The following is a 24,125-nucleotide window of genomic DNA, read 5'->3' as shown; positions in this document are numbered from 1 at the left end:
TGTCTGGGGGGGGGGGGAAAGACAAGCTCTGTGGCTTGGGAGAGGGGGGGAAAGGGCATCTGGAAAAATGTGGGACAGTCTCATGTCGCTGCACCAAGGCTGGGGCTGAAATCAGTGCCCCCCCTTTTCCCTGTCTCACATCACACCCAGGTTTTCAGAGATTTGGGGCTTATTTGGGGCTTATTTTCCCGCAGAGGGAAATATTTAGGTGTCCCTGGGGGGGTTACCACCAGCCCCCCCAAGATGCTGCTCATCTTCCCCAGCTCCCCCCCCCCTCTCCCCAAGCTCCCCTTCCCAGCACGGCCATAAAGCAGCCCCGAGCCCTTTCTGGCAGAGGGCAGGGATCGAGGCTGCACATGAACTCGCCTGCACAATCCAGGCTCCAGCCTCGGGGCTATTTTTAGCAGTTCCCTCCGAGATGCTCTTCACTTGCAGTTTTATTTGTGAAAAGGGGGGGGGGGAGGAGGGAGGGCTGGATCCTGGCACGTCCCCACTGGCTGGGAGGCTTATCCCAGCCTCAGCGACAGGCACAAACCGAAAATCATCCGTCAAAGAGCTCCCGTGTCCTGGCAGCAGAGGGGGGACATGATGGCTTGGGGGGGGGGCTGCGGTCAGCCCCTACCTCCCCCACAGCCTCCAAAATCCTTGGGTGAGTCCCTGCCTCTCCCCGTGCTGCTTCATGGGCTCAGGGACCCCGTGTCACCCCTCAGCACCTGCACTGGTGTGGAGCAGGATGCCCCCCAGGCTGGTGGGAGCAGCAGGGATTTTGGGGAGCCCACCCAGCACCCCAGGACCTGGCCCCATCTCCAGCCAGGGCAGCGAGGAGCAACCCAGGGAGTCCCTGTCTACCGGGTCCCCCTTCCCCCAGGAATGGGGAAAGCCATGGGGACCATCCATCCCGCAGCAGATCCCAGCCCAGGGAGCATCACCCGCGTCCCCCGAGCTCCCAGCACCGGAGGCTAATGACGCTAACGAAGCAAACCCAGTTTGCAAGGTACAGCGTGGCCTGGGGTTGGTGTGTCCCCGTTTGCCAGTGTCCCTGCAGATCCAGAGCAGCAGGAAGGACCGATTTCTCCCCAAGGAGTCCCTGACAGAACAGGGAGGGAGGGAGGAACCTTCCCCTTTGCCACAGGATAGGGAAGGGACAGTGGCTGACACGGCAGAGCCCAGAGCATCCTGCAGGAGCTTTTGCTTTTGCTCCTGCTGGGCCAAATGCTGTCCCAAGCTCAGCCCCAGCACCACAGCAGGAGCAGACCCACGGCGGGGAATGACCATCCCATCCCCTCCCCTCCCATCCCATCCCATCCCATCCCATCCCATCCCCATCTGGGATGCATGAAGGGACACGACAGCAGCGTTGGTGACCCCAAACCAGCCTGTCACCGTTGCTACCAGGCACATACCCCAGCTTCTAACCCAAGAACATCCCTGTGCAGGGCACCACAGGTTGACACAGGACCTGCCACCTCAGGTCCTCAGAGGGTGGGAGTCGCCTGATCTCCAGGTGCCACCACGCCAGGGCTGGGCAGGGACAAGAGAAGGAGCTGCTGTGCTGGAGAGAAGCACCTTCCACACCTTCTCCTTGTGTTGTTGGATTTCTGGCCACTTTCAGGGCTGAGTTTGGGGCTGCCCCAGTTCGGCTCTGACCCGATACAGAGGTTGTGCAGCCCAACCCACCCTGCCCGAGACAGGACCAGCGACAGGCAGAGCCCTCCGGAAGATCCCAGCTCTGCTCCGGAGCACTGAACACATCACTGACTCACATCATTTGACCATTTCTTCGCAGGGAAAGCAGGTCACGTTACACAAAGCCCACCTGGGGCCCAGAAAGGGCTAAAATGGGTACATCCATCTTCCTCCTGCTACTCATCAGAGGCTGTCGGTGCCCAGGTGCTGGTGCTCCCTGCACGGCAGAGCCCTCTTCCCACTTCTCTTTGAGACAAGAAGAGAGCAGCAGCTGAAGGCAGAGGATGCCCGCCACCTCCTCTCCATCCAAGCCCTTCTTTTGGGGGGTCTCTGCTGTAGAAAAGCAGCTGGTGAAAAGGCCAAAAGGCTCCCAGGGAGAAAACTGCCTCCTTCCCACCAAACCCAGCCTCCAGCCTCGCCTGCTCCGACGGGCACGGCCAGAAGCCAGGGGGACTCAGATCCTTCTCCCCGGCCCCACAGAGCCAGACACAGCCAGAGCGTGGTGGAAATGAGTTTTATTGACACGGACGGCAGGTAAAGCCTGAAGAGCAACACAACGACGCGGCCAACACTCGAAGGAGGGGGAGAGGAGGGCAAAAGGCCACCCAGCGAGGCCGGGCTCTGCCCCTGCAGCACAGAGACACCCACACGCCCAAAAAGCCGGGAAGAAATGTGGTAAAGAGAAGGGGGTGCTCAACATCCCCCCTTCCTGCATCGAGGGTGTTCAGCGGAGGAGGCTTAAGTGCTTGTTCCTGACCCTCTGCCACCTCCTCCCTGCCCTCAGACAGCATCGCACTGTTACTGGTGCTTCCTTAATTGCTCTCTTAATGATTTTTCCAGTGCCCCCACAGTGCTTGGAGCAAATCACCTCCCAGCACACGTGGGCAGGGCTCAAGGGGTGGGTTGCTCCAGCTCTGCCCCCCCACTTTTTTTGCCCAGCAAGAGCACAGGAATGGGTTTCTACACAGGGACACCACCTTCCTTGGGGTCCCACAGCTCCTGGGAGTCTCTTCCAGGGCATTGTGACCTTTTCCCAGCACTGGCTTCTGGGTTGCAGATGGTGCCCAAAGCCCTGATGAACCATCTCCCACCGTAAAACATTTATTGACTTTGAATGTGGCATCTAAAAAGACAACATGGGGGTTGCTAGGCGTAAGAGCTTTGCTGGCTGGGGAGGAGATGGCGTCAAAGCATGCTTGGGAGGGCGAAGCCGTTCTGGTTAGTGGCTTGGTTTAAAGCAGGACAAGCTATGGATGGGAGCAAGGACATGCAAGAAGGCTTTGCTTTCACTGCTGTTGCCGCAGCACTTAGTGGTTGCAAGGATGGACTGGGAAGGGAAGCAGTCCTGGCCCTAAGGACAGGTTGGAAAAGAGGAACCAGGGAATGGGGCTGCTCAGGACAGGGGTGAGAGCAGGAACCTGACTGGCCCTTGTTACCTCTGGGCACACCGAGCCCGGCTGCAAATGGAAGAAACACTTCCACAATCTGCTCAGCTCTGGACCCAGCCGGGACATGAAGCCCCCAGGCAGGCAGGGTGCAGGCACCATCAAGCCCAAACCACCTCCCACCACCTCCCAGCCCGGGTTTTGGGGGACAGCACGGGACCAGGGAGAGCTGCTCCGCTCCCCGTGGTGCCCTGGGACACTGCCAGCAGCAGCCCCTCTCTGCAGGGGCATGGCTGATGCTCACAGCACTGCCCCGTTTGGACTGACCACCATGAGCCTTGGAGATTTTGGGGGTTAGCACAGCGCTGGGTGAAGGTGGCACAGCTCAGGGGAGGGCCGAGAAGGCAGTTTGGCCACAGCAGGCACGGAAAGAATGAGAAGAAGAGGGGCTGCAGCTGGGTGAGGACGCAGAGACCATACCTGGAGCTCTGGCAAGAGCCTGTGGCTCCAAGAGAGGGCTCGTTTCCTTCATTTCACCCACCGCTGTCCCGTTATCAATCTAGGTCTGCAGCTCCTCCCCACGCAAAAAGCAGCCTCGCTTCTCAAATCAGCAGCTAATGAGCCAGGGAGATGGTTGGAGTGAAAACACACCATCAAAAGCAGAGCTGAGTCTGCCAGCACGAGTGTAATAAAAAAAAACCCCTCTTTAGGGCTCCATCCGCCTCCACGGACTGAACTGATGGCTCTGTTCCTATTCCCCGAGGCTGTGCTCACCCTGCTAGAGCCCGACAGCCCTGCAGGGCTCCCAATACTTCCTTGGAATCGCCTTCCCTTTAAGCCAATTACAATAGAAAAACTCAAAAAAAAAATGTATAAAAATATAAAATAAAGTGCAGTGTTATGTTTTCGACACTTTTGCCTTGTTTTAATGAGCCGACGTGTGGTTTTTGCTTGTTGTTTTTTTTTTTTTCCAATGAGCGGTATTTTACAAAATCGTTACTACGCCTAAAGCCATTTAGAAAACACTGAACATTGGCACAAAATGGAGAAGCCCACGAGAATGGACAACGAGTGAGGGGCGAGGGGGACGTGGGAGTAGTCGAAGCAGTGGTTACAAACTCCATGGACGCTAAAAATATCAAAGGGGTTTGTTCCCTATCATCATTAGCACGTGGATACTAATTGCTACCTTGTTTAATCAGTGCCTTTGACTGAAATCCTACACATGAATACGGCTGCTTCCAGTTAAACGAGTGCTTTTCCCCCGTGCCAGTGGTGAAGGAGGATCTGGGGACCCCTTTCTCCCCCCTCCTTCCGCAGGGTGAGGCACAGGCTGATCTCCTGTTAGTTTTTCAAGATGGCATCGTAGGCCTGGTAGATGTACTGGGACACTTCAGGAGCTCGGCATTTCAGGGAGAGCTGAGGAGAGGAGAGGAGAGGTTAGCAGTGGTGGAAAGGCAGGCAGGAGTTTTCTACCATCTCCACGAAGGCTTACAGCATGGGTTGGGACAGATCGTGGATGTGGAAGATGAATATTTCTCAGAATATTTCTCCTTGGTACTGCTTTCAACACCAAACTGCCTTTTTCAGAGATTTCTACAAGAAGGAGGAGGTATAAAAAGAAGCAAACTCCCACTACGGAGTTCCCAAATTCCTCGACAAATGTAGTGTCTCTGCAGGCATGAAGGAAGGGGACATGGCTCCAACCCCTGAGAGAAGGGACCTGCTTGCCCTCACGTTGTAAATCCAGCACTAAGCCTGGGGGTTCTAACGATTTGCTGCTCGGTCCTGATGGACACAAACTTGGCTCTTGCCCCTTTCTAAAAGCAAGGAGCAGGCTGAGCCCAGGCTTGCAGCATCAATCCTTGTGCAAACGTTTTAAATCACCTTCCAAGGCTCACTTTCACCCCGTAGGTCACCAGACCACGTGTGAAACTCCTGGAACAGCTTCCAACAGGAGATAAATCCTCTAATATCGGCGTGCTGAGAAACACGGGTCCTCAGAAGGGGAGAAAAGGGACCAGCTCTATGGGTGCGTGATGCAGGAGGGACCACACCTTCCCACCAGCCACAAGCTGGTGCCAGCACAAGGCCAGAGAGGCTCTGACATCCAGACAGCCGGTCTCCACCGCAGGAACGCAGCAGGGCATAAATTTCTCCTTGTTTCTGAGAGGGGGAAGGGCATTCCTGGCAGCGCTTTCTCGCTAATGTCTCTTGGCTTTATCTCTGGGTAACCTTGGCAAGTAACTGCTCATCGCTGAGCGGGCATTATCCCAGCTCACTGGTGACAGAGCAGTGTAATTCTATTGTTTCTCACTTGCCCCCCCCCCCCCAGTTCAGTGGGCGTCCCTAACCCTTCAGTCAAATTAATAGGATCTCCTCCCAAACAAGCATTTTAGGCAAAGCAGGGAGAAATGGCTCCATGGGTGAGTTAGAAGGACCCCAGCCCACACCACGTGCCCTCCTCAGTCCGACACCTCACCGTGTAATTGGGGTTCCCCGGCTGAATGCGAAGCTCAGCCAAGATCCAGATGCCGTTGGTGAGTTTCAGAGACTGGTAGAGCATGTCCTGGCCCTCCACGTTCCTCTTGGCAATGGTGTAGACGTTGTTGTTCTGCAGTTTGCTGGAGACGGTGTCTTTGGAGAGAAGGAGGAGAAACACATCTGTTAATTCAGACTCATCAGCTGTAGAGATGGGAGAGCCCAGAGGAGCAGCCTCAGGATGCAAGTGCACAAGGAAAAGCTGACTCCTGTCCCAGAGTTTCCTCTGGAGACAGGAGCAGACATGACACAAGGAGAAAAAATTCCAGTTTGCTTCCATGGACCTGCTTCATTCCTCTCAGGCTGTGATCCCTTGTGAAGCATTTGCCCATCTTGCAGGGCTTCCACTTACTGAGGGTAAGAGGACTCTGCTCTACCTGTAACTCCCAACAAGCCCCAGGCAGGCTCAAACCTGGAGGCAGCCAAAAGTCAGATGATGGAGGAGGAAAAGAACAGAGATCCCTGCCCGAGGCTCACTCTGGTGCCTGGTTCTGAGGTCCCATCCCAATCACAACAGGTCTCTCCTGGTTCCCCCCTCACACAGACGCTTCTGGCCAAACCAATGCCCCACAAGGTACTTAAAATCCTTTCCTTTTTTTTTTTTTTTAAAAAAAAGCAATCGCTTGAAAGGGTTAAAACCCCCATCATAGGGCTGTGATACTGTTTTAACACACGGTATGACCTCAGCACTCGCAGAAGATGTGTGATTTCACCTGGAGACCTTACAGATGTAACCATGACACATGTTATTTCCAAGGGACCCTTCAAAGAGACAAGAACAGAGGCAAATACGCAGAATACACAGACCCAAACCGGCAACATTTGGATGCCAAGGGGTTTCTCAGCACCTTGAGCTGGGCAAACCTCAGCTTTTAGATGCCAGCACAAGGGGCACGTTCACCCGTTGGGTGGAAGACTCAGGGAGGACTCCTCCATACCCAAAAGCATCACTGGCAAATTCCACTCCTGGTGCCCAACTGGGGAAATTTAACTTGTTCAAGCTCTCTGCTGGGACAAGGTGGAATGCCCTCTCTATACTGGGCCATTATCAGCAGGTTGAGCTTTTTCGACACAAAGCAAGAGAGAGAAGTGGCCTAATACCAATACGCACTGAAAGCCAAGAGACTGGGAACGTGGGATCCATTTCAAGGAGCACGAGGAGCAGGACAGCAGCAGAGAAACAGTACAAATCTTTGGGGTGCAGGTCTAATCCATCCCTGCACCCACAAACACCGAGGTCCACCGAGGATTTGAGAACAGACACAAGTCTGTGCTGGTGCAGGGAGGGATCAGAGAGGGGACAGCAGAGCCTGTTCATGCACCAGGGAGTGGTAGAAGCAGGAAAGCAATGACCCCACAACTCCGCACACTGGTCCAGACACCTGGATCTGCTGCCTCTCCCCAGGGCAGTGTTGATAACCAGAGCTGTGGAGCAGCTCCATGGGCAGCCTGGACCCTTCTCCTGCAGCTGGGCTGAACCCCTTCGCTCCCCAAAGCGGCTGCGTTGCAGGTTGAGGAGGGTTCAGGCATCCAGCTACCCAGACAGACTCAGATTTAGGTTTCCTCTCTTCCCCTGTTACTATGGAAACTGGCAGATATAAGTAACTAATGAGATCCTTTGCTTAAAACCCCTCTGTCTCCTCCTCCCACCTCTACTCCTCCTCTGATACAACAAACTCATCCAGATTAGGGAAATCGGGCAAGGCAGAGCAATTCCCTGCTCACAGGGAGCAGGGCTGGGAGAAACTGGCACTGGAGGGACATCACCCACTTGGACTGAAGCCCAAACTCCCAGCTCCGATGTCCCTCCAGCCAGCAGGAGCAGCCCCTGGGGCTTTGGGAAGGCACATCCTTCAGCACGAGCACCAGCTCAGAGAGGGCATCACTGTTTGCAAGGGACGTCGGTATTAAATCTGATTTTTGTTTGCCCTGATTTTAACAGGCTGTGGTTAAGCCTCACTGGTCCGAAGCCCCCTCTGGACACGAGTCCTGGAAGAGGAACTGCTGGCAAGGGTTCAAGGTTTCCTCCAGCACATCTTCCCTCCTGCCAGGAGCCGTCTCCCCCTCCGGCGGGGGATGCTGTCAGAGGGAAGGCATCCCCCAGGGAGCGTGGGTGCGGGGTCAGAAGCAGGGCTGCGGGTGGGAAGCTGTGATTTTGGCAGCTGTGGGGCCAGTGCCCCATGAGGAGGTGAGGACAGAGGAGGGGAGCTGAGCTCCGGGGACACGGCGGGCGAGACAGGGCCGCGCAGCAGCTGCTCTTACGCCAAAGCCTTCAACTGCCTGACGGCACCTCCTGCAACTTAAACAGCCCCTGCCTCTGCTGGGGGGCAGATTTCCATGCAGGAACAGGCTTGTAGGGGAGTGCAGAGAGGGAAACTGAGGCAGGGGAAACTCCTAGGAAAGCCTGTTTTCCGCCTCCCTGTCTGACCTCAGTTATTCCCCCAAAAGTGCAAGAAACCCTACAAAACGTACCCTGTCTCAGGCAGACACCTGGAGCAATCGGGAGCAGGCTGGAGCAGTGATGCTTGGCTTGCCCAGCTCCTCCTGCCCCCTCCCCCAGCACAGATTTGGGGACTGGGGAGACTCTACCCCTTCACCCCCCGCCCAAGTGGCAGCCCCCATCCCTCCTCTGCTCCCCAGTGTCAGGAATTTTGGATTTTGGAGATCGGGCAGAGTTGCTAAGCAACAGTGCCAGGCTGTGCCTGGCTGAAGGCAGGGCCGCCAATGCCATGTGACAGCACAGCCTTTTAAAAAAAAATAAATTAAAAAAAGCAGGTATTTGCTGGGAGCAGAGAGCTGAGCCCAGCTCTGGGCTGCTGGTTTCCCAGCAAGAGCACAGCACCCACCAAACACCCCAATAATGCCCAGCCCAGGCAGGAGAGGGCTGAGCCTGCCTGGGGACACAGCTCCGTGCACACATCAGGTCTGGTGACTCTGCAAACCAGAGCCACAAAGTCCTTCTGCAAGATGGCACAGTCTACAGCTGACCTTGCAAAGCAACTTTCTGTAGGGCCATCTCCTTTGGCTCACTGCTTATTCTCACTACCCTCTTGATGCACAATGTAAGGAAACAGAAAGATTTCCCCATCACCAACACTGGGGAAGCTTCTGACATCAGTCCATCTTTCAGGGGTATTTTGTTTGTCTCCTTGTCTTCTGTTTGTTAAACAGAATTCTTTACCCCAGTCCAAGAACCAAATAGCACACACGGAAAGACGCAGGGTTGAACAAGGTCTCCTCCCTTATACTTGAAGTGATTAAATTCTTTTCAACAGCACTTTCCTTCTAAGTAAAGCGAAGGACATGCTTAAATCATCTCCCCGTGCAGCTTAACAATTTCCCTTCCAAACTGGAAGAGCCAGGATGATCAATTGGCAAGAACAGGAGTTTTCACAAAGGACAAGCACAACTCACAACCAACACCGCCAACATACCTTTCCTTCAACTTGGACTTCTGTGGCATTTTGCAACGAGCACTGGATATTGGGAAGGAAAATTTAATCCCTACATTTTGTGCTGTGGTAGCAGAAAATATCCCCGAGCTGTTTCTAGTAACACCTGAGCGGGTCTGAGCATCCAGCCAAGAGCTGCATTCAAATACCCAACGCATCTGCAGACTCGGATCCAGTGGGGAGGCACTTCAGTCAATATTATGACAGTACATTCATTTCCAAGATATGTAATATGCACGGGTTCTATAATTTATTAAACGATGAGAATACCAGATTTGTACATACAGGAAAAAAAAAAAGCCACATACCAGGGAAGCCTGCATATGATTGTGCCCCAGGTTATTCCGGCAAGAAAATCCAATTTCTCTTTGTTCTAGCATTAGCAAATTACTCAGGGGGAAAAAAAACCACCCCAAAGTGGCCACTGCATACCAATAAAGGCACATTCAACTCCAAACACTAAAGCTGTCGTCTCACACCGAACTGTGGAACAGTAATAAGCAAGGAAACCCAAAGTTCCTAGAACTGCTGAACAGCACAGCGACTAATTGCCTCCTCTTTAATGGCATTCAATCTCCCTGTGCAAGTCAGCTTGTCCTCTTTCACTCTGTGGGTTTGGGTAAGCAGAATTTAAAAAAAGAAAAACATTTAGCTAATCTTATTTGCATATCTTAGCTTAATGTAGCGGTCCTTTAAAATTTAATCAAACTTTGCATGTTGAAAAAGCAGTGTAAACACAGCAAACTGAGCTTTAGCGCATGTTCAGTTGGAGGGGAAACCTCTGTTGATATAGTTGTACCAGCAGCACCCAGATTATTTCAGCTATAAGAGCCTACGAATCTATCTTCATGCATTAGATTCTTATATTTTCATTTAAAAGCCCTAAATCAATTAATTTAGCACTGGATTCATTAGAGATGAGAATGCTGGGTATAACCATGACCTTGTGTTTTCATTACAAGTTCTATTTCCGAATATGGTTTTCTCCAGAACCTCTTCCTAAGAGGCAGATGCATGAAATGGAGCTCTAATGAACTCAAGATGTGCAGAGCATCATAAGTACACCTTGGCCCCATGATACAAGTCCAGAGAGAGACTCCCTCCTCCGTGGCCACATGGCTCCAGCCCTAAAGAACAGCCTGAGGCTGGGAACCTGAGCCCCAAATCCCTCATCCAGAATTAAGCACCCAACTCTCTGAGACTCTGGGAACCGTGGGAATACCTTCAAGGATCCAGGACTTCACGGAATCATGGAACAACATGGGGTTGGAAGGGACCTCTGGAGATCATCTAGTCCAACCCCCCTGCCAAAGCAGGTCCGCCCAGAGCAGGTTCCACAGGAACATGTCCTGGTGGGTTTTGAATGTCTCCAGAGAAGGAGACTCCACCACCTTCTGGGCAGCCTGTTCCAGGGCTCTGCCACCCTCACAGGAAAGAGGTTCCTCCTCATGTTTGATGGAACTTCTTATGTTCAAGTTTGAGCCTGTTGCCTCTTGTCCTGTCACTGGGCACTACTGAAAAAAAGATTGGCCCCATCTTCTTGACACCCACCCTCTAAGTATTTATAGGCATTTATCAGATCCCTCCTCAGTTTTCTCCAGATTAAAAAGACTCAAGTCCCTCAGCCCTCCCTCTTAAGAGAGATGCTCCAGGCCCCTCATCATCTTTGTAGCCCTCTGCTGTACCCTCTCCAGCAGTTCCCTGTCCTTCTTGAACTGGGGAGCCCAGAACTGGACACAGAACTCCAGCTGGGGCCTCACCAGGGCAGAGAAGAGGGGTGGGGGGGGCTTTATTTGGAAACAAAGACACTGGAGACAGGGATCAGAGTGGCAAATCCTACCATTTCAGAGTACCTGCTCCTCACCTCACAGCCTGGCACCTTATTCCTAGGCTTCCACTTGCGGTGCCGTGGGGAACCTGCAGCAGCCAAGATTTCCTGGCTGTTCTGTGCCCTGTTCTGGGATGAGCTGCCAGAGACCACAGCTTTTGCTGCCATCCCTGCTGCAAACCATCAAAGCTGGAGTCGATCCTACTTGGCTCGCCCCACGGGCACAGGATGGATCTCTACCCCACAAAGGCCTGGGAGCACAGACTCACACAGAAGCATCTCCACCGACAGACTCCGTTTACCTCCTTTTTGTTTGAAGGAACAAAAGAAATAACCTGGGGAAGAAGCCTGCAGTTCACACAGGAGGTGCTGGAAGGTGATGGTTGCACAGTAACAGACAGCCAGCCCTGGATGTACAAGAAATACACAACCTGCTTTCTTGACAGATAAAATCCCAGCCCTTTAAAAATCTCTGCTCCAAGCCCATTTTGCTTCAGTTTAAAGAAAAATAAATTCAAATTTCAGTTCCTCCACGGAAAAAAAATCACCACCCCCCCCTTTAGCTGTTCGGTAGGACCTCCTGCATGTCTGCACACAACTTCAGATCCACTTCTCATGTGGTGCAGAAAACAGCACAGATCATGGGATCATGGGATTGTTGGAGTTGGAAGGGACCTTCTAGAGATCACCCAGCCCAACCCCCCTGCCAAAGCAGGGTTGCCCAGAGCACATCACTCAGGAGCATCCAGGCGGGTCTTGAAGATCTCCAGAGAAGGGGACTCCACACCCTCCCTGGGCAGCCTGTTCCAGGGCTCTGCCACCCTCACCCCAAAGAAGTTCTTCCTCACATTGGAGTGGAACTTCCCATGTTCCAGCTTGTGCCCGTTGCCCCTCGTTCTGTCACTGGGAACCACTGAAAAGAGTCTGGCTCCATCCTCCCTCAAACCACTCTTTAGATACTTATAGGCATTAATAAGGTCTCCCCTCAGCCTTCTCTTCTCCAGGCTCAAGAGTCCCAGCTCTCAGCCTTTCCTCATCAGGGAGATGCTCCAATCCCTTAATCATCTTTGCTGCCCTGATCTGAGAGGTGAGGAAAGCAAAGGCTCTTCACAGATAGAAGAAAAGCCAAGCACCGAGGGTACAGGGACCACTCTTCTGATCAGCCCTTTGCCCAGCAGCAGCCGTTGGACGTGCTCTGCTCCATCCGCCCGGCGCCTGCTGCAGCTCTGTGTAAGTGGCTGGTGGTGCCACGATCAGGGCACATCAGCTGGGAGAGGATTTATTTTTAGCTCGTAGCTAAATCCGCGTCACTGGGCTGGAATGGGTTAGAATGAAGCATGAATGGTGCAACGCGTCCCCGAGCCTCCCGACGACAACTCGCCACCGGGCGGGTGGGCTCAGGATAAGGCAGGAATTACTTATCCGAGCGGCTGCAGGAGGAGGGATGAGGACTCACAGGGTGCTGCACACCTCTGCGGAGCTGGCAGCACGTCGGAAGCTTTTCGTCTGTGCCCAAGGGTCACAAAAACCCAGCATCTCCTAAGTTTTAAGTTAGGAGCCATTGAAATCCACAGACTTTGCCACAGCAGCCATTGCATACCTTATTTTACACAGTGATGAGGGCTGCCTGTGGTGGTGCTTCATCCGAGAACAACAGAACCACCAACAGCCCAGGCTGAGAGCTTTACTCTGCTTAGGCATCTCCTACAAGAGAGTCTTTTGAATATGAACCTGTCTTTCCTCCACAAGGATCACGTTCCTAAAGATTTGATACCCAGCACTGCTGTTCTTAAAAGAAAGGAGGTGTCTTAAAACAAAGCTCTTTTCACTGGATTTAAATGATCAAGACTGTGAATCTTGGAAGACTATCCCCCCACTGCAGCACGTGGCCGAGCACGCACCCTTGCTCTGGTATAAATTAGTAGCAAGATGGATCCAGCTGTCACAGAATCACAGAATCTTCATGGTTGGAAGGGATCTTTTGAGATCATTGACTCCAATCACAAAAAACCCCAACCAACCAAACAAAAAAACAACAACAAAAACAACCCCCACAAACACAAACCAACAATATCAGGCACTAGAGCATGCCCTGAAGGGCCATGTCTACACGTTTATTAAATACCTCCAGGGATGGCAACTCCACCACTCCCTGGGCAGGCTGTTCCAGTGCCTGACCACTCTCTCAGTAAAATAATTCTTCCTGATATCTAATCTAAACCTGCCCTGCCACAACTTCAGACCATTTCCTCTGGTCCTGTCGTTATTCACTTGGGAGAAGAGGCCAACCCCCACCTCTCTACACCCTCCTTTCAGAGAGTTGTAGAGGGCAATGAGGTCTCCCCTCAGCCTCCTCTTCTCCAAACTAAACATGCCCAGTTCCCCCAGCCTCTCCTTGTATGATTTGTTCTCTAGACCCCTCACCAGCTTGGTGGCTCTCCTCTGGACACGCTTCAGCACTTAGAGTCACCAGAGCTCCCCCAGTTTATCTTGCCTCTGCCCTGGTGTGCACCACCAGCCACGTGCCACGCTGGTGAGAAGTCTCCAATCCCTGAGGATGCTGGAAGCTCACCCCTCCACAGGGTCTGGGGCTCGGCTGATCCTCGTACACTCGGGTTTGATGCTCTTAGTACGGTCTGTACCAGAGGAGGTTACAGCTTAGATGAAATCAAGGTGAGCAGCAGACTGAGGCAGGGTTGCACCGATAGTTAAAAATACAAAGGACTGTGACAAGGACACAAGATTTCCCTAGTTCTCCCTCCTGCAAGCTGCTGGCCTGCTCCGTGCTGAAGCCCAGGTGGTCAAGGAAGGGAACGGCCGGCGCAGTCGCAAGAGGGAGGAGGTGTCGGCAGCGGAAATACAAAAACAGAAGCTTCAGCGGATGGAAGTGTTTGAAATCTGTTTATGAGACATGACCCACTTTCTCCCGTACATAAGCCAAAGAGGCTGGCAGATCCTGCACACCCCCGAGCATCCCAAGTGACGGATGGTGCTCGGGAGAGGCACCGTGTCCAGGGCTCTTGCTAAAGCACCGAGAGAAGCCTCTTCTCCTCTGAGCCCTGGCAGCGGCTGCAGATACCTCTGCAGAGAAACCACCCGGCGTTCCTGTGCCCTCCCTGCAAGCTGGTAACGTGTCCTCTGCTGAGTCTCACCAGTTCAGGGAGGCATGGGCAAGCAGGCTGGTCTTGAGCTGGCCAACCCTCCCTGAGTGAGGACTACTGCTTGTCACTTCACATTTCCTAACGTTTTATTTTGGAGTAAGCAGGGGGTATGGGCCAGTCCGCAGGATGCACCAGTGCTCATCTTCCCAGCCAAGCACACCCTTTCTCTCCCTCCAGCTCCATCCTTCCCTAGCTGACAGCAAACGTGAGAAGCCACCAAGGTTTGTGATTTGAGATGGAAAGAGGTCTGGGCAGCGTGGAGAGGGCACGGCCGGGGCAGAAGGCACCACTGGCAGCAGCACCGCAGTGCAGGGGGAGAGGCGATGCCAAGCTCGGTCGGGAGCAGAGGGAGGGCTGGGGGAGGCACAGAGGTTGTTCTCACTGGAAACCCGACAGTGAAATCAAGTCATAAGGTCCAACAGCTGCTATTTTTCCACTCCCCCCTCTTGCAAGCTCCATCTTTTATATTCCAAAATAGTAATAATTACGGGTACAAAGAGACCCACGGCTTCTGTCTGCAATTGAAGCAAGAGGGTGTTCATTGTGTAAGAGCAGACATGAGAGAATAAAAAGGTTACAGGGTTTGTAATCAATAGGGACACTTTTTTTTCCTCTATGAAACACGGCAGCTTTTGGTAGAACCACTTGGCTCCTGTCCAGAACCTCTTAAACAGGAGCAAAGCTGCTACGCTGGCCTCATTCCACTTTATTTTTTATTTTTTTTTTTAACACTCCTTCATCCTTCAGCAGTAGTAAGGTCACACGTACAAGTAGGATGTTCATAGAGGTAACCAAAGAGCTAAACGTGGAGCCAAACAGGACAGAGGATGATCAAAGTGCATCAATATAGCAGCTAAAGGCAGCAGACCTAAACTCTTCTCACACAGCCCAGGTCCTCCATAGATGTCAAAACGTTTCAGAGTGGTATCCAGGGTTAACTCTTTCTCAACACAGAGGAGAAAGCAGGTGCCAAAAGGTGAGGTGACTGGTCCAGGATTAAAGGTTCAAGTCAGGGCTGGAACGCCCTGCCTGAAACACGCGGTAGCAGCACGGGATTGCTGAACAGCCCCAACACCCTATTCCACTGGATTTAAAAGAGCAACTTTGCAGAGAAACAAAGTATAAGAGAGAAGCGAGAATACAAATTCCACAACGAAAGGAAAAAACATAGGTAAAAATAAAAAATCTGGGATTTTAGATCTGCTTTTACGGGGACCCAGCTAAATTTTTTCCTGAAACAAGCCCTGGGATCCAAGGCTGTTCTGCTCATAAGCACAACACCCATCTATCTGTTAGCCATACAGCGCTATTAGTAAGGTGATGTCTAATGACCATACATCAAAAGTGCTCTCAGCACAGTAGAAGTAAACTACTCACCAGCATTCAGGTGACAGTCTTTAATCTGGAACTGAAGCTCGTTTTCGTTTGGAATATCTTTCCACGTTGCAAGGAAGACCTGGCGCTCTAGAAACGAGAAAGACAATCAGCTCTCCTGGATCCTCACGGGGCCAAAGCATTAATTAATTTGGCACAGAATGATACAAAGCAGAGACACAAAAGATCTTTTGGCCACATTTTGCTTTGCTGTGGTCAGATTCAGGATTTGCTCCTGTAACAACTTCAGTCTCAGTGAAAGCAGCAAAGCTTTGATGGATTTTGGAGCCCCCAAACCAGAGACTGTCTATACCATATGAGCTGTTTACAAAACCAAGAACAGGAGGGATTTGACAAGAAGGAAGGAGATCCACACATTTAGGATTACATCAGTGAAAGCTGCTTTTCAAGCAACTCTCCAGCCAATTCAAACAATTTAATAAAGGTGACCAGGAATACACAAATCACAGTGAAAGTGGTACGGGGGCAAATCCTAGACCCATTTGAGTGAACCAAACCCTCCAAAAAACCCCCCACAAAAATCAGCTTCAAAAAGAAAAGATCCAAACCTTGTCTGGCAGAGAGAATCAGAGCAGAGACTTGGGTTCTGGTAGCTATTAGAGTTGCAGGACAAGAGGGACAGGCTACCAAGCCACTACAGATCAATTCAGGCTGCTGAGATGCACTGGTGTGAAGATGGTGGCAAAACCCACGTGAATCTCAGCCATGGGACAACCCACCCAGGTGGGGGCTGTGAGCACAGTCTGGCTGGGGGAAGCTGACCACAGACCTGAAAGCACTCACCCATTTTGCCATCCTCTACGAAAAGCACATTGAGAGGAATTAGGCAGCTGAAGTAAAAGACATCAATGTTGTTTTTCACAGCCACCTGTGACAGAAGAAACAGGGGGGTTAGAGCATCTCTCAGCTGGAAGTCCAAAGGGATCCCAAGATTTTGCACAGTCTCATCGCCTGCCCACACACGCTGGAGGCAGAGGCCAGCTCTGAACGTGAGACCACCCGGGGAGATGTTACTGAGCTTCTGGGTAGTTTCAGACAAGGATCAGTCCCACCCCTCTGGGCTCACTCCATTTTCACTAAAAGCTGCTCAATCTTCTCCTGGGAGCATTTCACCACGCTGCTTCGGAGCCAATCGCACTGACGGGGTCCCAGCCAGCCCCCTTGCTCTTCTCTGCTCTGGTTCAGCCTCTCCCTCCCATCCCTTCTTCCACCACCGAGGTACACTCTCTACTGTCATGTCTGTCATACCACACATGAGCTTCTCCATCCTCCCTCTTTGCCACCTCACTCTTGCAATTCCTCAGCTCCAAGCCCCTGGGTATTCTTTATTTTCACCCCCAGCTCTCAGTCATGTCTGAACACGCAGACTCCTTGATTAGTCATAGCTCAGCCCGGACACTTTCTAGAAAGCCTGAAGCTGGTCCAGAGCCTGCACCTTCCTTGCAGCATCTCCCAAATCTCCTGTCTTTACCTTCACGAACACGTGCAGGGTGTTGATTCCTGGAAGAAGCAAACCCCGCTACAGAGCAATCAGGGCAGGTAAAAAAAGAGATCACTTGACAAAAGGCTTAATTCTCAGTGTCATTAAGCTCTGCCACCCAAGGAGCTGCACCGGATTGCCTTTTATCACACGTGCTTGCCACGTTACCCACTAAACTCTGCTAACACGGAGAGCAATCTCACTTTTAGTTTTCCCCAGGCTTGGAGCTGACAGCAGGAGCAGAGTGGAGGTCTGAGAAAGTGCACTGTCATAACATAGCACAGAAAAAGGTAGCTCTGGGCTTTATTTCTATGCCTCTCACGCTCGCCTCACATCATCCCGCACAGCGATAGCCTGTCATGGGAGTACAGAGCAGCAGACACCTGCCATTGCTTGCAACGAAGGAAACTTAGCCTGTAAAAGAGACCTAAAAATTGAGGTTGTGCGTGGAGCCCTGGATTTCAGGAGCTGTTTGAGCTCCTGTTTCCTTTGAAAAATCCCAGAAGGAGTTCTCCAATTTGTCACCCAGCTGAAACACAAACCAGACCATGCTAAATGCTGAGCCAAGGAAATTAATTTGCTGCTCCAAAGATTTATGCCAAGACAAACTCCATTCACATTAATAATTACATACATTAGTGTTCTGCTGAGAAAATCTATTGTCCTGTAGTGGGAGATTTAGAAAGACACCCCCCAAATGTTGGTAAAAACAGCTGCAGATAGACAAGGGAGGGGAATAAACCCAATAATTCAAACCAAGTCAGCTGATGAGACAGACATACAAGCCAGAGGACAAGTAGTAGGAGATCAAGCTCCTGAACAAACTCTTCCAGCAAGTGGGAAGGTCCAAGAAGTGCAAAGAACAGCAGAAGGGTAGATGTGACAGCCTGTGGGTTTTCTGCTTTCAGCCATCACTAAAGGTAGCGGCTTATATTTAATTCCCACAGTGCAAACCAGCTTAAAAAGGGATTATCTTAAAGCCCACTAAAACCATGTAAATGATGGTGCAACCTAGGAGAAAAAAAAAAAAAAAAAAAAAAGGAAGTGGTATCCTGTAATGGGGAGCTGTCACTTGCTTCAACTGCTGGTGTCACCCTCATGAGTTGGAGCGTCCTGTGTCTGAGCAAGAGGCACCGAAACCAGAGGGGCAAAAGCAGATTGATGGATGGACCTCAGTGATTCACCTCTGCTAAATGGGATTGAACTGACTGGATGAGTAGCCAAAAACTCACCTCTGAATCTGGGGGGGGGAAAGAGCTGGGGAAGGGCCAGCGCTGCAGCTATTCCAGATGCTGTGCCTGGATGTAAGTCATGGAGATGAGCAAGAAGAGGAAAGATTTAGGCTAAACGTCTGGGAAAACTTGTCAGTGAGAATTATTAAGCAGTACGAAATTCTCCTGAGGAAGAGAGAAGCTTCAGTTCTTGGAGTATTTAAAATCAGCCTTGATGATGCTCTCAGTAAGAGGAACTGTAAAAAAACAACAAAGCATAGGAGGGACTACACTGCATGACCTAAGATCTTTTCCAACTCTGATTTGATGATTAATTGCCTTGCCTTAAAACAACAAGAGATCACTTAGCTTTTGTGGCTAATCGTTGCTGCCATACAACAGCAGTTTCTCACAAGAGGGGCTGGGAAGCAGTGCCTTCTCACCAGTCACGGTCCTAGAGGCACACTCCAAATTAATATGCTAACCCTCTCCCTGCAGTTATAAGAATGCTATAAAAAGGTATCTGCTGACCTGCTTCTTAAATGGGGGAACATAGGAAAAAAAAAAAAAAAAAAAAAAAAGGAAGTGGTATCCTGTAATGGGGAGCTGTCACTTGCTTCAACTGCTGGTGTCACCCTCATGAGTTGGAGCGTCCTGTGTCTGAGCAAGAGGCACCGAAACCAGAGGGGCAAAAGCAGATTGATGGATGGACCTCAGTGATTCACCTCTGCTAAATGGGATTGAACTGACTGGATGAGTAGCCAAAAACTCACCTCTGAATCTGGGGGGGGGAAAGAGCTGGGGAAGGGCCAGCGCTGCAGCTATTCCAGATGCTGTGCCTGGATGTAAGTCATGGAGATGAGCAAGAAGAGGAAAGATTTAGGCTAAACGTCTGGGAAAACTTGTCAGTGAGAATTATTAAGCAGTACGAAATTCTCCTGAGGAAGAGAGAAGCTTCAGTTCTTGGAGTATTTAAAATCAGCCTTGATGATGCTCTCAGTAAGAGGAACTGTAAAAAAACAACAAAGCATAGGAGGGACTACACTGCATGACCTAAGATCTTTTCCAACTCTGATTTGATGATTAATTGCCTTGCCTTAAAACAACAAGAGATCACTTAGCTTTTGTGGCTAATCGTTGCTGCCATACAACAGCAGTTTCTCACAAGAGGGGCTGGGAAGCAGTGCCTTCTCACCAGTCACGGTCCTAGAGGCACACTCCAAATTAATATGCTAACCCTCTCCCTGCAGTTATAAGAATGCTATAAAAAGGTATCTGCTGACCTGCTTCTCAACTCTGCAGAAACACACTGAGTAAGCTGCTTTGGCTATTCTCTGGAGAGCTACCCAATTAAGATGCTCTGAAGTGCAATTTCTTCCCAGCAAAGGAAAGCAAGCCACATGCCAGCCTCCCTCCCAGCCTGCATCATTGGGTTCAGTAATGTCATCACGTGTCACCTTGCAAATACCTGTAATGATGCAGAAAACAGCTGTTACAAATAACTTTTCCAAACAGGAAAGAAAAAAGCTACAGTCTCCTTAAACATATAGCACTGGGAGAAGACTGGTAAGCTTCTCAAGACTTTGCTTCCAGAGTTGAGCATCACGTACTCCACCCAAACAGCCAGGCATGCACTGAGAGCACTGTGGTCTCCAAGATGAGGCCCATGAAAGGACACCTGCAGATACATAGATGGGGAAACTTGCAGCAAGAAGAGTTTAAGAGACCCTACCAGTTGATAACAGCTTCCTAAGCTCATGCTTCAACCTTTGCACTGCCACATCAAGGAGCATCCGATGACATCTGACAGCCTACAAAGGCCAACGCAGGCAGAAAGCAGATAGACACCAGCAACTGTGAGAAACTAACAACAGCCACTTGCTGAAAAAGTCCAGTGCTCCTTAGGTGGGGACATGGATCTGAGACAACCCATGACATCTAAAGCGATACCAGTAGCAGTGAAGTCTCTCCAGGTTTGATGTTCTTTAAAGGAACCTCCACTTGCCCTCAATAAATCCTCCAGTCCAGACTAACTTTGCCTGTGGCTTGGCAGCTTTAACCTGCCGACCGGGACATGAACTATTAAATCTTTAACAAGACCTTCAGCTTCAGACATTTGAAAGTTGAAACAGAAGCATTTTAAATAAAAATGGCTGTCCATCTGTGATCTTTTTGAAAGGAGGAAAAAAAAATATTACTACCTTGTGAATTTAGTCAAGCAGCCTACAAAGCTTCTGAGGGATATAAGTCAAAAGGTGCCAGATTTTCATGTGATGCTTCACTGCTGAAAAGGTGTGAGCCCACTAAAAATACAAATAGGGTTCTCAATCACTTACATCTTGTTCATGATCTGACTAGAGGAAGCAGCACCTCTACAAATAGCCCCCGGAACATATTTGCTCACCCTGCAGCATGAGCACCCTTCCGATGTTCTCTCTCGCAGTGCAACCCTCTGATAGCCAACACACGGTATTTTGGGGAAGAAGGACCTCATAAGAACAATGCTAAGTTATTTTCTTCAACAGTGTAGGATTCAGATGCTTTAAATCCCAGACTTGAGCATAAGAACCGACTTTCAAAGTCAAGTCTGAAAGCAACACAGATGCTTTCCATCAGCAGCAAGTACACAACATACCCACTTGGAATCCCATTAGCACCTACACTAAATTAAGGATTTACTTCAAGTTGGGTTTTGCTTTAGAGCCTGGTAACAGCCAAACTGTTAAGGCGAGAAGAACTCTCCTCTGCAGAGCCTTTTTTACCTCTGCCAGCACAAGGTCACGGTTTATTGTGTGACAGTCTGCCGCTCGGGCTGTCAGATGCCCCCAGGGAGCACAGCTCCCTCACTTCATTTTGTTTGACAGGTAGGGTGCTGGAGATCCTATGGGATCTTGCCAGCCAGATGCTCTACCTGTAGGCACAAGCCTGGAGCCCAGAGTGTGCAGACAGTGAGGCTGGATTGATGCCCCCCCGGCTGTGGGCATCATCTCCGAGCACGTCACCGACATCCACGGCCAGGGAACAGCCAGCTACCAGGAAGGTTCCACTCTCCTGTGCGCCTGGCTGTACTTGGAAGTTCAAAATGTACATTTTATTAAATGTGCAGGACCATGTGGCAGACCTGCCCTTAATCAGCAAGCCAACAGCCTTCTGCAGCCGAGCTAGGAACCGGCCGCAGACGCCAAGCTGTGATCCGAGTCCTTAATTCCAGGAGCTCCCAGGAGGGTTCTCTGCTGGAGTAAGACTCTCCCTGGTAGAGGCTGTTAAAAAAATAACCCAGGCAACAAACCTAAGAAAGTACCTTCCACATCCAGCCACCCAAGGCCATTCTGTGGTGCTTGGGCCAGTAATTTTGACAGAGCTCCCACCCAGGCAGATATTGTGCCATTTATCAAGCCGGCTCTGAAGGGAGAACACCTGCTGGCTGGACTGGCTGCTCACACTGATTCTCAGCCTTGTTTTTATGGAGAGCTGAATGTGTGAAATCTGTTTCCAAGTACCGAGAGCTCTGCATCTGTGACCCGAGATACATTAACACTTCTGATGAATGAGAGCTCCAGGGGTTCTGCGTTGCAAGCGAGACCCTGGGGAGTGGAGGAGCAGAGGTGAGGAGTTACAGCAGAACTGAGTGCAGGAGGACAAATATGATCTACTGCATTAGCGAGCCCAATCTCTTCTTAATGAAGAAGCTGCACCTTCATCTGCCTTTTTACAAATGTGTTGCCAAACTCGTTGGAAGAAATAAAAGCATTCTGCACCTCACACTGCTCAGCAGCAAGGGAGAGGTCTGCGTTTCCAAGGGTCACTTTTCAGGAAGAAGGGCAGCTGGCAGATCCTTCCCTTTCAACACTGGCCAGGTCCTTCCATGGGCATTTTTGGAGGCTGTGCTTCTTCCAGTTGCACGCTCAGAGCCTGCAACAAACAGCCCTGGCAGCAGGTAACACTGGGGAATGCAACACATTTATTATCAAATTTGAATGTGGGTCCCAAGAGAATGGCAACACTCTGAGCTCAGGCAAACTCACTGCTGCTCTGGGAGTCCCTGCAACTTGTTTTTGATTGTATGGTCTCCTGCAAACAGTTATCATCTCACAAAAGAAACAGCCATATTTGTGCCATGACAGGCCAGGCCTGAGCTCCAAACCCCGCAAGAGGCTGGCTCCAAGTCACCCATTTCCAGGGTTAGGGGGACAATTCACATGGACCCAAATGGGCAAATGGGGTGTTCTGATGTCACAGCCCCTGAAAGGCCATTTATTAGGAACAGTGGTTCTCTTAAGCATAGAAAGGTTTTCATCCCAGCCGTTCTCTTATTCCAAATTTGACTTGAAGCTGAAGAGTATCTGCAAAGAAGATTCCTCATCAATGGAAAACCCTGTTTCAGAACCTATTTTGCTATTTGAGAGCTCAAGTTCTCATACACGTGGTGTCAAAACACCTCATTAACCCTATGTCTTCCACCAGGAACAAGCCTGACAGCCTACATGCCAGAGGGCTCTGATGCTCTGACTATGAAAAGGCAACTGCAGGACCCAAACAAGCCTGTACGACTACTAGAACCATTGCCCTGGCTGGCAAATGAGTCATGGCCATCAAATATTTATGAAGCTCAACACAACCTCTCACACACCTTTGGGCAAGAGCTCATGATCGCTTACGAGCGCTGTGTCCTGCAGACAGAGCTCTGGGCAGGGTGACACAGCACCCACAAGTGCCAGGCAGCCTCCAAAACGCTGACAAGGCACTGCAAGAGTGTCCCCAGCAGAAGTCAGAAGCCAGCAGCACGCAAATAACCAAAGTCAGATTCCCTTTAGCAACAGGCACATCCCAAAGGCATTCTGACAACAGCTTTGTAATCTGCAAGAGGTAAAAGAGAGACGAAGCAGAGAGCAGAGATGGAGCCTGTTCAGCCCCACACTGCTGGGCCCAGTCTAACTCCAGCTTGCTTGACTGGGCATTGAATCTGAGCCAAGGGGTCAGATTATCAGTCAAATTATCATCACTGCTTGGGGATGGGAGGGAGAAGCCTGCTATTCATTACCGCCAGACGCAATGTGACTGGCAAACAGAAGACTTTTCAGTTGGGAATCATAGTTATATTTTACCCAAGTAAGCCTCTGAAAATATTTCTGTCTTCCTCATCTTCCTGTAAAAATGGCTTTTTTTGTTAACTTGTCAAATATTTTAGCTCCTTTCCATGATAACAAATGTTAAGATTAGACCAGCTGTATTGGGTGAAAGATTAGAAATGGTAGTAAAAATAACCTGAACAAGACTTGAATTCATTACTTCTGAAATAGTTGCCTAAGGAATGTACAACTAGTCTTTGAAGTTTCTAATTAACATGACAAAAAGTTGAAAGCTATCAGTTTGGTTACTTCAGGACTTATTTTTCTTGTTACTAAAACAAAAAACCCCCACCAGAATAGGAGATGAACATAAGGTCCTCAGGTTCAAACCAGCCCTGCATCTACTTCAAAGTTCCCCAGCTCAGAAAAAACACATTAAGCAAATTCAACTTGATGAGTGTTTTGGTTCTTCAATGAATACAGGAACATTTGTATTCTCTACTCCTATATTATGCTATAAATTGTTCCCTAAGTAGGTCACCAAAACGATTTCTGAATGTTTCAAGACAGATAATTTCTACATGAACTCACCAAACAAAACCAGAGCCTTGGCTGTCAGGGCAATGACAGATCTCCATCAAACCCACTGCTGTCAAAAAAGTAAGGGGAGTGCTCTTTTTAACTTGGCATCTGCTATCGTGATTCAACTCTTTGCAGAGAAATATACTATTACTCCATATGGCAGCTTCCCCAATTGTAAAAGGGCAGCCAACTTCTATGGCAATGAGAGAGCTAGCAAATTAGCAACTGAGTCTGGCACTAATGAATGCTCTGCTGTCTCAATGTAAGGTAGCTGGAGGTTTCCTCCCATGTCTTCCCTTTGCTTTGTTCTAGCAGAAGATGCTACAAGAAACAAA

The 24,125-nt window shown here is 50.3% G+C and overlaps 1 protein-coding gene across 5 annotated transcripts in view; it reads right to left on the bottom strand.

Annotated features, from left to right (window-relative positions):
• Nucleotides 1-2,186: 2,186 nt before the first annotated feature.
• AP2B1 (adaptor-related protein complex 2, beta 1 subunit) overlaps nucleotides 2,187-24,125 on the bottom strand; it is an 84,147-nt gene continuing 62,208 nt past the window's right edge. For all 5 annotated transcript variants that reach the window (XM_014953162.1, XM_014953163.1, XM_014953161.1 and 2 more), the window contains 4 exons: nucleotides 16,232-16,316; nucleotides 15,431-15,517; nucleotides 5,554-5,708; nucleotides 2,187-4,490 (listed from right to left, as the gene is read on the bottom strand). In XM_014953162.1, coding sequence (XP_014808648.1) covers nucleotides 4,416-4,490; nucleotides 5,554-5,708; nucleotides 15,431-15,517; nucleotides 16,232-16,316 — 402 coding nt within the window. In that variant the 3' untranslated portion in view covers nucleotides 2,187-4,415. The remainder of the gene's footprint in view (nucleotides 4,491-5,553; nucleotides 5,709-15,430; nucleotides 15,518-16,231; nucleotides 16,317-24,125) is intronic.

The sequence above is a fragment of the Calidris pugnax genome, unplaced genomic scaffold (assembly GCF_001431845.1).
Source record: "Calidris pugnax isolate Ruff unplaced genomic scaffold, ASM143184v1 scaffold133, whole genome shotgun sequence".
In the NCBI taxonomy this organism is placed as follows: Eukaryota; Metazoa; Chordata; class Aves; order Charadriiformes; family Scolopacidae; genus Calidris; species Calidris pugnax.
Note: the sequence above shows the minus strand (reverse complement) of the source record. Positions and strands in the feature narration are given on the sequence as shown.